This window comes from Polypterus senegalus, chromosome 6 (genome assembly GCF_016835505.1).
Source record: "Polypterus senegalus isolate Bchr_013 chromosome 6, ASM1683550v1, whole genome shotgun sequence".
Taxonomy (NCBI): domain Eukaryota; kingdom Metazoa; phylum Chordata; class Cladistia; order Polypteriformes; family Polypteridae; genus Polypterus; species Polypterus senegalus.
Genome location: NC_053159.1, coordinates 19105644 through 19120330, shown reverse-complemented (window position 1 = coordinate 19120330; position 14687 = coordinate 19105644). Strand labels below are relative to the sequence as shown.

General features: G+C 47.3%; 1 protein-coding gene across 1 annotated transcript in view; it reads left to right on the top strand.

Moving 5' to 3' along the window:
- epha2b (eph receptor A2 b) overlaps positions 1-14687 on the top strand; it is a 73308-nt gene that overhangs the window by 39469 nt on the left and 19152 nt on the right. The window contains exons 4-9 of the mRNA XM_039755482.1: positions 6832-6987; positions 7131-7463; positions 7545-7669; positions 9939-10098; positions 11495-11597; positions 14299-14351. Of these exons, the coding sequence (XP_039611416.1) occupies positions 6832-6987; positions 7131-7463; positions 7545-7669; positions 9939-10098; positions 11495-11597; positions 14299-14351 (930 nt within the window). The remainder of the gene's footprint in view (positions 1-6831; positions 6988-7130; positions 7464-7544; positions 7670-9938; positions 10099-11494; positions 11598-14298; positions 14352-14687) is intronic.

Here is a 14687-nt window from a genome sequence, read left to right as displayed (position 1 = left end):
TAAAGACAGGACCCCCCCACCCCCATGCCCTTATGGATGAAGGTGCTGCCCCCAATTAGAGATGGAGGTGCTCACTTTTCACTGCATCAGAAAGTTACCTTGGAAACATACACTTCCTGGCATGGGCACCCTGGCATCAATATGAGAGAGATTAAGCACTCCTATTACGCTGTTGTTCCAAGTTGTCCTTGAGGATTTGCGCTGCGCCAGGGTGGTCTGCCATGTGTCTGTAGTGCGGAATGCTGTCTTGGCAGCTTTCACTTGTCTCCCTGGCATGTGTCGCCCTGCTGTTCAGCCGCATAGAGTGTGTTTACACAGTACAGCCTGGCACTGCCAAGGCTTGCCTTTGTGGCTAGTTAGAGACCCAGATTGGGGTCATTTTTTTTTAATCATTTTATGATCTCAGGTGGGCACTTGGATGGTAATCTGGGTACAAGAAAATGGAATCAAGAATTGGCATGTGGAGTGATGGCTTTAAAGTCATACTCGGGGTGGTGCATTGGTGTCGCATTTGTTTTTAGGCGTTAGCATATGGCAGGCACCTGGAAACCCAGAGAGGCGACTCGAGTGGCGGCTGCTGGGATCACGAGAGGCGGCATCAGACGCCCGTTCCTTAATTTAATGCATGTTAGAAGCCTGAGTGCTGCCTTTGTGGCCTCGTTGGCACTTTCTTTACGGCTTCTTCCCGTCACCTGCGGTTTCTTCATTTCAGGCTAAATTAGCTGCAGCTGGCAGAGACTGAGAGCAGACCGACTCTGAAGTTTTTACTGTGTCTCTTTTGCTGTATGGCTTCTTGGGCGATCGCAGACGGCACCCGCACTAGGCAAAGAGGGGGGGCAGGGCAACGCGGCCAGTGGCTTACGTGGGCAAGAACTGTGCATGAATGGGCATTGCCATGCTTGGATGTGGAGGCTGCACTACTGTATGAAGGCCAGTCTCTGTGTGTGTGTGTGTGTGTGTGTGTGTGTGTGTGAGAGCGGGCATGACTCTAATGGAGCTCTGTATGGGCATGCCTGTGTGGGCGTGCGTGCGTGTATGTGTGTGTGTGAGAGAGTGGGCATAACTCTGCCGGAGCTGTGTGGGCATGTCTGCTTTGGACTGTGCGTGTGAGCGAACATCACCATGCTGCGGGTGCTGTGTGCCAGTCTTTATGTGTGTGGCCATTCCCACGTCTCTGTAAGAAGCTGAGTGGGCCTGACTGGGTATTGCCCAGGTATTTTTGGTGGGCATACGCAGATAGAAATGAGGGTGGATGTTTGTGTGTTTGAGAGTGAGTGGGGTGACGGGGGGGTTGTTTGCATATTTTTTGTTTGGTTTCATTCTGGGGGATCAGTCATCGATGGCAGCCCCCCAAAAGCTCTGATTGTTCAATGCTGCCATTCACCCGAGTCCTGTTAGCTTGGTGTCACCATGAGGGTCCCACCTCCAGGTGTTTCGGGGTGTCCGCTTGCTTCCTCTTTCCTAGTGACATTGTCAGCCGTACATTCCCCACCAGCACTGCTGTGACTTCAGAGGATTTGATGCTTACTGTGGTTTAGGGAGCCTCGGATCTTCTTCTTCATGCTTTGTAGTCCTCCATGTTTCTGCTCCGCATGGCGTCATCAACTTAACATTTGTGGCATAGAGCTTCGTCTTTATAGGGCGGCTGATCTCTTTGGGGCTTCTGATGTTTCTGGAGCTGAAAAGACCCCCGATCCACTGTTTGTCGTCAGCATGTGTTGCCCCCTATTTTCGATATCATCGATTACCAGGGAGATTCAAAAAGTCTCCGCCCTTTTATATTGTCGTTGGAAACAGAGAAGGCGGGAGGAGCAGCAGCTATTGGTCGTATCTGAGAGGGTCATGTGACTAGTTCTGTTTGGCAAGCCCTTGCAGTTTAGTATCAAAGCTGTCACCCTGTGGTGAAGATGGCAGCGAAACTGAGGAACAGCGTTCTGTCATACGCTTTTAGTGGGCAGAAGGTGTGCCACATGTGTGCCCAGTATGGGGATGAAGTTCCCTCTCGTTGAGTCATCTATGAGTGGATTGAAATGTTCGAAAAAGGCAATAGTAGTGTGACAGGTGCAGAGCGCACTCCGGACATCCAGCTACAGGAATGAAAGCAGCAGGGCATCAGTAGCTACGCGCTCAATGCTGATGGCATTAAAAAGTTGGTACGACCAGGGCCATCTTAACATATGGGCATGCTGGGCCCACAATGCACTGCTTTGCCTATAATGCTGTTAAGACCACCCTGGGTACAACGCTGGGATTGTGATTGGTACTCATGTATGGGCATTATTGTGAATAGTACTCATGTGTGGGCATTGTCGTAATTGGTACTCATATTGGATATTGTCGTGATTGGTACGCAAGTGTAGGCATCCCTCCAAATGAACTGGATGGCATATTGACGTGTGAGCCTCTTTTTTTTCTGTGTGTGTGAGTGGGCATCACCGTGTCATGTTAATATGCGGACATGTCTGTATGGGTGTCCATATTTGAATATGAGAAATATGATTTTAATATTTGATCACTGGGCAGGATTGGATGGTGGGTCTTGTTTGTAGAAATCTGTGTGTGGGCATTGCCATGAATAGTACCTGTGCCTGGACATTTCTGAGAATGAATGAGAAGGCTTATTGATGTGTAGGCCTGTTGCTTTCTGCGAGAGCAGGCATCATCGTGCCCTGTTAACCCATGGATACAACTCTTGTAGTTATCATTATGGGGTGGGCTTATAAATGGGCAGAGCTAGGTGGTGGGCCTGTTTGTAGAAATGTAGAAATCATTAGTGGGCTTCCTTCCAAATGAACTGGCAAGGATATCGACATGTGGCTCTCTTTTTGTGTGCGTGTGATTGGGCACCACTGTGCCTGGCTGTTAATGTGTGGGCATGTCCCTGAGAACATATTGTTTGAGTGTGTGTGTGATAGTGCAGGCGGGCATATGGATAAGTACATGAGTGAGCACTGGCGTACCACACGGCTCTCTCTGACCCAGACTCTGTTTCTAAGGGCATTCTCTGTGCCTATGTGTGTGTAGGTGGGCATGCATATATGTACGTGTATAAGTGCTGGCTCGGGCATTTTTCCCGCCAAAGGTGAAACTGCAAATGGGGGCACTGCCCCTTTCTTTTGAGCAGAGTCATTATGGCCAGACCTGTACATAGAAACCTGGAGGCACAGAGAGCGAATTATGGACGGTTTGGATACCAAACCATCAATTAACAATTTGAGAATGTCGATGGGAATGGTTCATTACTTATAGCAGGAAAAATACTTGCTTGAGGGGGTCCATTTCAAAAAACAAGTAGAGATTATTAACATTTTTCAAAGGCATTAATACTCACATATGTCAAACACTGTCAATTAACTGTAAAAAGATCTCTCTATAGCTCACTATTTAAACCTCCATCTAAACATACAGTTTACAGTGTTGGTAATAGTTTACTTAATAATCTTAATAAGGCATCTCTGTAACATATACTTATCATTTAAATGTATAAAATTAATCCGCAAGCTTAAAACAAGCACAAAATGTAATGAAATGGAAGTTTAATGATTATCTTTAAACATTCACCCATGATTCCTATTTCCTCTCTCCTTGCAATAATATATGCAAATAATCCAATATAACTGTCCAATCAGTGGACAACTGCTGAAGAGTTTTTTCCAGCAATCGATGGACAATGGAGGACTACTTCAGCGTGCCAAGAGCAACACCTCGTAGTTGGTGGTGAACAGCAGAGAGGTTTTAACACAAGTTTTTAACGTAAGCCCCTTTGGGAGACGACGACAGACTCAATTAAATTGTCTGTCAAGAGCTGCCGTCCTGTTGCTGTTTTGTTTGTTTCATTCCATTTTGTGATGTCTGTGTCTTCTACGCTACAGTTTGAGGATTATTATTATTATTATTATTATCGTTACCGTCAGACTTTAAGACCAAACGCAGCTAGTAGGGGTAAATCATTTTAAACAATATGATTGGACAGTTGGATTGAGTCCGAATGTTCATAGGCCTGTATTGATTAATAACCCCTGCTGTCCCCCTCAAATTGTGCCACTCTCTTTGACCGCCTAGTTCACCTAAATGGTAGCACGGACCCTGATTGCAGCCCCTGAATGGTTGGATTACGTGAGTTTTGAGACCTCTTTGTGGGTGTGTTGGCGCCAATGCTGTTCTGTGGGTGGATATTGTTGGCGTGTGGGCATGTCTGTTTAGGTGCGTGTCTTTTACATGTATGAATGGGTGAGCCCGGATGGCGGTGTTGAGAATGGTGGCCTGCCTCTATGTGCGTGGGTAAGTCTGGGCATGTGCCGACGTGGGTGGGCACATTCAGATTTGAGACTGGCATGCGAGGGGACATCCCAGTATGGGAGGTTAAGACTGCGTGTGGGCACAAGCTCTGTAGGTGTCTCTGCTTTTCATACTTGCATGGACGTGAGTGGGCATGCGTATGTAGGGAGATGAGTTTGAGTGTGTGTGTGTGATGATGGGATCTTGCTCCTGTGCCCACACCCCCTGCACTGTTCTGCAGATGCGTGGTTCTCATGCCAGGACACAAACTGTAGTCCCCCAATACATGCATAGAGTGGCCACCTGGGTGCTATTCACCTGCCAAAAGGGCAGCCTCGGCGAGATGAGAGGCTAGTCTGCCATCACCAGGACTGGATTTCGACAGGTCCATGTTCAGGGGGCACTCTCAGCTTTGAGGCATGACGGCCGCCTTTCTTGTGCTAATTAATGGCTGTTCTCCACTTGTCTAATTCCTTGTCTTCAGAAGAACAGAGGACTGAGTGGAAGAGTAGGAGGAGGAGAAGGATTAACATGCTCGTTACAACCTAGGGAGAGATAAACAAAGCGTTTTGCTTCAACTTCACAAGGCCCGCTGTTCCCTTTGTAGACGAGGGAAAGAAAAACAAAGGCGAGCGACGGCACTCATTTACAAGACAAGAGGGAGGAACCGAGCGAGCGCCGCAGCTTCACAGAGTCGGGGTGACAAAGGCCTAGAGCAAGGGCCACTCCGCACAATGGCACGTCTGTCCAGAGCCCCGCTGCAAATGAATCGACATCCCCCCTGCTGGCATTCTGTAGCCGTAAAACAGAAGAAGGTGAAGCGGGGGGCCTCCTGCACTGGACCCTCAGAGCTTGTCACCTACTAACCTAACAGCGTTTATTATTCTCAAGGTGCTTCCTGAAAGTCTGCTCCCACGTCCCTGAAGATGTGCAGGTCACGTTAATTGGGGATTTCAAACTGGGCATGTGCAAGTCGGCGAACCCTACGGGTCAACTACTGCCCAGTCTGGGGCTGGCCAGATCGGCTCCGGGACCCTGAACTGAATGGGTGATAGTAGAACGTGCGCCCTGCAGCAAATGGGCAATGTTCCTGATTTGTGCCAAAGTTTGTGCCAGGCCACTGATCCATCATGACTGCAGAACTGGAATAAGCTCAGTCACACAGGGGGTGGAATGTGGAACATAATATACGTCCATCCATTCGCTTCCATAACCTGCTAATGCAGGGCAGGGGCGCGGGGCAGCTGGAGCAGTCGTGGGGCACAAAGCAAGAACAAGCACAGGATGGGATGCCAGTCTGTCACACACACAAACATTTTGCAGTTTGTTTCTGCAGTCATAACATAACATAACATGATATAATATAATATATATTTTTCAGAGTTCAAATTCACTATCACTGTGTGTTCTCTTACAAGGTGGGTTTACACCTTATGCCTTATTCTGCAATTATAATATAATATAATATAATATAATATAATATAATATAATATAATATAATATAATATAATATAATATAATATAATGTACAGTGGTAGCGCTGCTGCCTCGCAGTTAGGATACCTGGGTTTGCTTCCCGGGTCCTCCCTGCGTGGAGTTTGCATGTTCTCCCCGTGTCTGCGTGGGTTTCCTCCGGGCGCTCCGGTTTCCTCCCACAATCCAAAGACATGCAGGTTAGGTGGATTGGTGATCCTAAATTGGCCCTAGTGTGTGCTTGGTGTGTGGGTGTGTCTGTGTGTGTCCTGCAGTGGGTTGGCACCCTGCCCAGGATTGGTTCCTGCCTTGTGCCCTGTGTTGGCTGGGATTGGCTCCAGCAGACCCCCGTGACCCTGTATTCGGATTCAGTGGGTTAGAAAATGGATGGATGGATGGAGATGTCCCATCTGTAAAATGAAGTCCCTGTGCTAGAAATAAGCTATTAATGGCAGAGGACCATAAGTGACTGTGACAGGGTGACACTGTCAAGTTGCGACTCCCAGGGTGAACGCCAGCCATTTTTTTTCCTGTTCCACTAACACTTGTACTGGGGACGCACGAAACAGAAACGCGGACCTTCAGTTAGGGGGGGTGTTAGACGTGCCAGTCATATGTGACATGAGAGAACAAAGCAGACACGGCTTGACTTTGGGGGCCGTGACGTGACAATGGCGTGTCCTGATGCAGGTGCCCGGTGAGTGAGCCCCTTAAGTGGCCATGGCATCCGGTTGAAGAACTTTGGAGATGGTTGTACTTTGCACTTGTAATTTAGTGGTTTTTGTGGATGCTTGTCATACTGATAAGTAAGTATATATTAAGTGTGACTCACTTTGTTTCTAGCTTTGCATTGCTAATTTGCCTGATATTGTGTTCTTTTCTAATATTACATTCTACATCCCTCTTTGGCGCTGAGCGTGGGTCGATGGCAGTTATCTATTGGGCCCCCTTGGGTTCTCAGCTCATATAGCAGAATGTCACAGAGAAGCCAAACAATGTGATTTGCATTCTCGGCCGCCATTTCTTTATTCAGGTCGGACCCCCTGCACCACTCAGTCTCGCTTTCTCTGTCTCTTACAGCTTGTAATGGCGGCTTCTTCAAGCCCGATGTGTCAAACGGCCGCTGCATGAAGTGTCCCAAGAACACACAGCCGTCCCCTAAAGGCTCCTCGTCTTGCCTCTGTGAGGACAGTTACTATCGAGCGCCTGACGACCCTCTCACTGAGGACTGTACGGGTAAGTCGTCTTCTGGGGTTCACACCTTCTGTTGCCATTTATACCAAGTGGCCCCCCATCCCTTCTCCTCCCGACTGGGTGGTCATCACTTTTTCAGACACTCATTTTTCTCTGTTTCTTTTCGAATTCTCCTTGACTTGCAGCACCTCCTTCGGCCCCTCGTGACATTCTCACTTTGGTGTCCGGCACCCGACTGCAGCTGTCATGGCAGCCCCCTTTGAACACGGGCGGTCGCCGCGACCTCAGGTACAGCGTGACCTGCGAGCGCTGCACGACGAGGGGGGAAGCCTGTCAGCCGTGCGAAACCAACGTGCGATTCGAGCCGCAGGCCAAGGACCTCAAGGATTGCACCGTCACGGTTTGGGACCTGGAAGCCCACGTCAACTACACCTTCCGGATCGAGGCCCAAAATGGGGTGTCCCATCTCAGTACGCAGCGGGCAGTGACCTCCGTCACAGTGAGCATCAACCAGACAGGTGAGTGGCGGTTAGAGCAATGGTGGCCCCCAAGGGCGATGTTCTCCCACCCGAAGTGACTCCCATCTTTATCTTACACAGAACCTCCAAGGGTGACCTCCATGACTCTAGAAGAGAGTAGCAAGACCAGCCTGACTGTATCCTGGCCGGTGTCCAATCGCCACCTTGCCCGTGGCGGCCATTATGAAGTCATGTACCGCAAGAAGGTGGGTGGTGCCTTTCGAGCTGGCCGTTATTTCAGCCTGACCTGAGACCGTGGGGTTAGCTCTGGTGTCACAGTAGCGGTACCGGAACTGCAATGAAATCAATACATGCCCATCCAACACAGGTGACCGCCTGCACTGGGCGTGTGGGCATTGGCCAAAAAAATCCTTCAAGGCGGCACCAACGCCAATGTTGGACACGACATTTATCACCAGACTGTAGCGACCGGTAAATGATTTGCATTTTGTGCCGTGTATGCAGTATTCAGAATGAACAAAACCCAATTTAGAAGCAGCACAACAACTCCTCCAGGTCTGCCATGTTGGAATTTGGGGTTTCCTTCCATGAAGGGCGACCAATCAAAGAATGAGAGGTTGAGCCAATCAGGGAAAGCCTACATAACACAGATAAACCAATCAGAGCTCAGTTAGACTCTTCTTTTCCAGATCTCTCACTTTTTGCCCACCTACTTTACGTTTTGCTCGGTGCAGCATTGTCATGAGGACAAAAAGGCAAAAACGACGCCCAGCATCGGCACTGTAAGTAGTGTGTACGGACCCTCATTGCGACCCAACTGACTGACATGTCGCTAACTGCTTTTCAAGTATATTGTCCAATTCATTTTTTTTTTTTATATACACTGTGGTACACAAAGAGGTTTGGGGGCAGCCTCCCGTATACTAGGCTGCAAAATATGAGAAAAGGGTCTTTAGAGACAAGAGTCCAAAGCAGAACTGAACAGGTCAGTAAACATGGCGGATATATAGTTGAACGGCAGGAAGAGGAGGGATCTTGGGACAGGAACAGGAAATTAGGCCATCGGGCTGCGACTTCTTAGGAGGCGGAACCGAAAGTGAAGTCTTCTGGGGCGGAGCCAGGAAGTGACGTCAAGAGAAAGGATTGCTGCACTCTGCCACCCCCTGGTCTGACCGGGAATTACCTTCTTTTGAGCCTCCCATGTGCACGTGGGTGACAATAGGCTAAACGTGATTAGGGTGAACATTTTTTGATCAAATTATGGTATCATTTTTTAAAACATTGATTACTACATTAGCTTACCACAGTCATCTGTTATAAGACCGTGACATGCTAGTGAGGAAGACAGAAAATGATTCCTTCCTTTGAACAGAAAGAGAAGACCCCATGGCCATCGAGGAGCTGAAGGGTCACCAGTTTGGATAGCAATATAAAGAACAAGCGGGTTAAGTTAACAGATGATACCAAGACATGGTGGACTGGCAGAGAATCGAAAATCAGTGGAGTCATCACAGAGGGACTTGGACAGCAGACAGGCTGAGGCAGATATAGTAAAGAATTACACTTAGGAAGTCAAAATGTGAGGTGTGAAAACCCAATGGGTGGTCTGACAATTGAAAGTACAGAAGGATTTAGGGGTCATGGAGGACTCAACACTATCAACTGCCAGACAGTGTTCAGAAGCCATGAAGAAGGCTAACAGAATGTCAGGTTATATAGCGCCTTGACGTGTGGAGTACAAGTCACAGGAGGGTCTGCTCAAGCTTTATAACACACTGGTGAGGCCTCATCTGGAGTACTGGGGGTCTCCAGCCTACAAAAAGGACATAACAGCACTAGAAAAAGTCCAGAGAAGAGCAACTAGGCTGATTCCAGGGCTACACAGGATGAGTTAGGAGGAAAGATTAAAAGAGCTGAGCCTTTACTGTTTAAAAAAAAGAAGATAAAGAGGAGACCTGAGTGAAGTGTTTAAAATTATGAAGAGAATTAGTCCAGTGGATCGAGACGGTGACTTTCAAATGAGTTCATCAAGAACACGGGGACACAGTTGGAAACTTGTTAAGGGTAAACTTCACACAAACATTAGGAACCACTGACACATGGAATAAGTGACCAGGTAGTGTGGTAGACAGTCGGACTTTAGGGACCCTCAAAACTTGACTAGATGTTATTTTGGAGTAATTGAGTGGACAGGCCTGTCGAGTTTCACTGTCTGTTCTCATCAAATGTTTTCCAGTGTTCTCCAGAGCTCCTGTCTTCATAGCTCCATAACTGTATTTTGACTTCCATCAGGCTGGGGGTCACTTCTGCATTTCTGTCATGTTCCTGACCTTTCCCCCACCAGGCTCTGTGTTGTTACAGTGGCAGGCCGATGACACGTTCATCTCTTCAGGGAGCACATGACTTAATAACAGCATGACTTGGAATCTGCTTTATAATTAACTAATGACTTAGTGAGTGTTAGTTATTAAGCTCTATCATCAGTTTGTTTTAAAAATACGCCTTTGCTTCCAGGTGGATGAGAAGAGCTACACGGTGCTGAGGTGTGACCAGAATTCTGTCACCATTACCAACCTGAGTCCGTCCACCAAGTATGTGTTCCGTGTGCAGGCCGTAAGCGCGGAGGGGCCTGGCACCTACAGCTCAGAGCACGAGTTCAGCACCCTGGCAGACGGTGAGTTGACATCCCCACAGAAATCAGGTAAAAAAAAAGTGCCCTTGATCCACATAACAGGTCCCCAGAGACTGGGCACAGCCAGCAGTTTGCATCACCATGCCCGCACTGTATAATTGCTATCTGCTGGGTATGGGCATTGTCTGTGCTGCCACTCACATCAGGCTCACGCTTTGTAGAAAAGCAGTCTGTGCAGCTGCTGATGTTAAACCCACTGCTTGTTCGCCATGCCTGTTTGTTATAAAAATGCCAACTTCTCTGCATTTGTGGCGTCTGCACAGCCACCAATGTCAGAACTGCAGTTAATTACTTAAAAGATGTCTGCCCTGCCACTGACGTCAGACCCTCTGTTAGCTCACCAGGCATCTTTGACACAGATGCCATCTGCTCTGTATAACATACTGGTGCCAGTTCGATAGATAGATAGATAGACTTGAAAGGCACTTTATAATATAGATAGATAATACTAATTTGGTATAGTTGGCAGGATAATAGATAAATAGATAGATAGATAATACTAATTTAGTATAGTTTGCAGGATAACAGATAGATAAATAGATAATACTAATTTGGTATAGTTGGCAGGATAATAGATAAATAGATAGATAGATAATACTAATTTAGTATAGTTTGCAGGATAACAGATAGATAAATAGATAATACTAATTTGGTATAGTTGGCAGGATGACAGATAGACATGAAAGGCACTATGTAATAGAGTGATAGATGTGTAAGGCACTATATAGGTAGCTAGATGTCTGCTCTGGCATTAATATTTGACCCCCCTGTTCACTCCACCTGACCACCCATCCGTCCCTCTCATTTTCGCTGATCCGTTTGCAGGTCAGGTTCAGCTTACCCCTGCAAGCATCGGGTACACGGCAGGACCAGTTTCTGATCAGGGTGCCAGCCCATCACAGGGTGAGCTCAGGCACACATGCCACCTGACCCACATGTCTTTTTACAGTGGGAGAAAACTGGAAAACCTCTGGAAGAAGTGCCTGTGGGCACGGCAAGAACAGACAAACTCCATGCAGGAGAGCTCTGTGTCCTTGACGTGAGACTGCAGCCCTACCACCACACTACTGTGCCCCCCCTAAATATGACCTGCTTGGTATAAATGAAGCAAACGAAGGGTCATAACTGTTGGTGGTGCCCATCTCAGTGGCTCATGTCCTGCTCTGCCCGTCTGTGTCTCCCACAGTATGCCCCCCCTTCTCATCTGCTCCACTGTTTATAAAAGGCCCTGGCGTGGGCCGCTTTCTGCCTTAAGCATTGGAAAGGCGCTATATCAATGAAATGTATTGTTATTATTGTCATGATGTAAACCCGGCTGTCTGCTTGCTCGTTTTTGGTGACATTACTCCTAACTCCTCCTGTCTGTTCTCTTTTGCAGCCGACAAGCAAACTCAGAACGACTCGACTATCGTTGCTGGCGCTGTCGTCGGTGGCCTTGCCATGTTGCTGCTTGTGGGAATCTTTCTGTTCCTCAGGAGGAGGTTGGTGTAGTTTTTATATATATATATATATTTTTTTTTTTGTACTCGACCGCTCAAATTCTTCCTCATTTTTCAGATGCATGCCTTGCGCTGTTTTGTGACAGGGAACGCTGAGCCATATAATTTACATTTTTCTGTAATAAGCACATTACTTCTGTCCCAACAATGAGAGCTGGCTTGCTGCTCACTGGCATGTCCCACTAATGCTCATTTCCGCTTAGGGTCTGAAGACGTGGAGCTTTGTGGGGGTGACCCCCGAATGTGACGGGTTCGGATATATAGCGCCTTGGCACTTCCTGTGACTGGCGGGTCGTCCAATGTAGTCCGCTGTTTGTGGGCGGGCAGGCTGAGGAAGAGAAACCCCACTCACCCACAGCACCCACCCGCAGCTGACTGCGGACAGTGGTGACTCTGTTGGAGCCTGCAGGCTGGGGAGTGGCGTGGAGTTGTAGGCCAAGCAGGTGACCACTGCCATCCACATTCCTCCCTGCTGGTCACCCGCAGCTCTCTGTACTCGGCTCTCCTACAAATTCACAGAAAGCATTCTGACATTTCTGGCTTTAGCTTTAAAAGCAACTGATTGCACTGGCCAATGCACCCGCAATGCCACCACCTTCATCCTCACGTCCTTCTGCTGTTAAAGATTTAAAAACGAAAAAAAAAGTTAAAATTCCACAAGGCAAGAGAAGATTATTACTGTGTGTCATCTCATGTCTTGACTCAAGGCTTATACCTCCTCCTGGGAATGTTTATTTGCCTTTAATAAATCGGCGCATATCAGTGTGTGGTGGTCAAAGTCCGAGGGGCTAAACTGGCAGAATGCAAAGCAAACATGACTGGGCAATCCTATCAGCTGGCGGATGTGGACTTTGTGACTCAGATGGAGAAACACAAAATAAACAGACACTTGAAAAAAAACACACACACTCGATAGGTCCGAGTTACACAGTGCTGACATTCCTCATGGATTTATACAGCGCCTTGTAAAGGTAAGTATGCTGAACCCAGAACGGCGCCTTTACTTCCTCTTCAGAGGCCTTAAAGTGAAATACGCAGAAGTGGACGCCACACGGCAGACAGCCCTGCCATACGCGGGCCACTTTAGATTGAGTTGTCATGTGCTGGGTGAACAAACGACTGTGTGCTAGTAAGGAAAGGCAAAATGTACACTTCAGAGTGAGCTACGTGGGGGGACTAAAATAGAGATTATGGGGCACAAAAATCAACAATCCAGATAAGGAGGGGGCAACAGAGAGAGATAGATAGATATGAGGTACGATATACAACAACAACAACATTTATTTATATAGCACATTTTCATACAAACAGTAGCTCAAAGTGCTTTAAAATATAATAGATATAATAGATAGATAGATAGACAGATAGATATGAAAGGCACTATATAACAGATAGACAGATAAATATGACACTATATGATAGATATAGTAATTTTGGTATAGTCGGCAGGATAATTGATAGATAGATAGACAAGACATTAATGAGCCCATTAAATGATGTCACTTTGCAGTCAGGTGACTCACTGATTCTGTAGCTTGGATCATCAACCTCAGCAGCCACCAGGGGTCCTCAGGACTGAGTTTGAGAGCCACAAGAATGGAGAGTTCAAGAGTGACATAAATAGATACACATGGAAAAAAATGTAAGAATGTTCCATCCTAGAAAAGCCCCCAATATCAACAGTGAGGGGTTTGCTTAGGTGATGGCCCACTCAAGTTGCCCCCAGTAGCATTGAGAGCAGAACTTATTTATGTATTTATGTCGCAAGCCCCACTGTTTGGGAGGAAAGTGTGTACTGAAGAAGATCCTCCCAGACGTGAGGAGGACATGTCAACTCCAGACAGACAGGAGCCTGGGTTGGGATGCCAGCTTCAGCAAACAGCAGCAGTAACTTTTATACAGACGCGATCTCCGTCCACCGTAACGTTTCCACGTCGTTCTCATTACATGCTAAAACAACTAAAAACGCAGATGATGCAGACATTCACCGTCACAGGAGGTACACACATCGGCGGGACAATCCTTGAAAGGATGGTAAGACCACCGATCACTGCAAGTGGTAAATGATTGTCCTTTTGTACATGCATGCAGCATTCCAGCTGTACAAGATGTATGCATGCGGGTAACCAACAGAAAAAGCTGCTCTTGGATGCCCACTTTGCAGGAATTCGAGTTTCTTCTGTGAAGGGCGAGCAATCAGGGAATGAGACTCTGTATAATGAGTGAGAGCCAATCAGGGAAGGGCTACATAATATGCACTGACCAATCGGAGCGTGATCAGAGCCTGCATTTTTAAAAACGTCTCCTTTCACCCGTCCACGTTGCAATCGTGAATTTGCAGCTCTGGGGTCTCCTTTTCGAGGGGTTGCAGACGACAGGCGACAATGGAGACTCATTGTCCATATTTTTAGAAGTGTGGACAGAGAGCCTCGTGGTTATCCATTTTCCCAATTGCTAGATATTCCTGTAACTGTTTGTCCAGGATATCGTCCAATTCAGATTTTTATTTTGCTGTACGCGAAGTGTTTTTAGCACGAAAGGTAAAATGATTGTATTATTTTTTAATATAAAAGTATGAATTAATAAGCTGCTCATATGTTATAAGGCTGCTAGCCATGACATGCTGTAGAGTTAAACAGAAGCCATTTATTTTTTTTCTAATATGATTCTTTCCTTTGAACAGAAAGAGAAGCCCCCACGGTCGTCAAGGAGTCGAGGACACTTATTTCAACCCTGGTAAGAATCCCGACACTCCTGTGATACTCGAGCAGCCATCATTATGATCATCCAGCCATTCCAGGGGTCAGCAGCTGCCTTTACTCAGGGGTCACCCACTTGTGAGCACTTTTGTGTCCCAGTAGCCCCTCAGTAGCGTGAGAGTGTGGCGTCCAGTGGTGAGAAGTGTCATCCATTCAACGGTGGGCTGATTGACAGGTCACAGATGGTAATCTCACTCCATGGGACAGGAGGAGGAGGAGGAGGAGGGATGGCGGGGTGGGCACCCATCTTCAAAGCTTTCTTTGTCGTGTAGCGCCAGCAGCTCCTTGGGGGGAGGGAGGTAGGCGAGTGCTT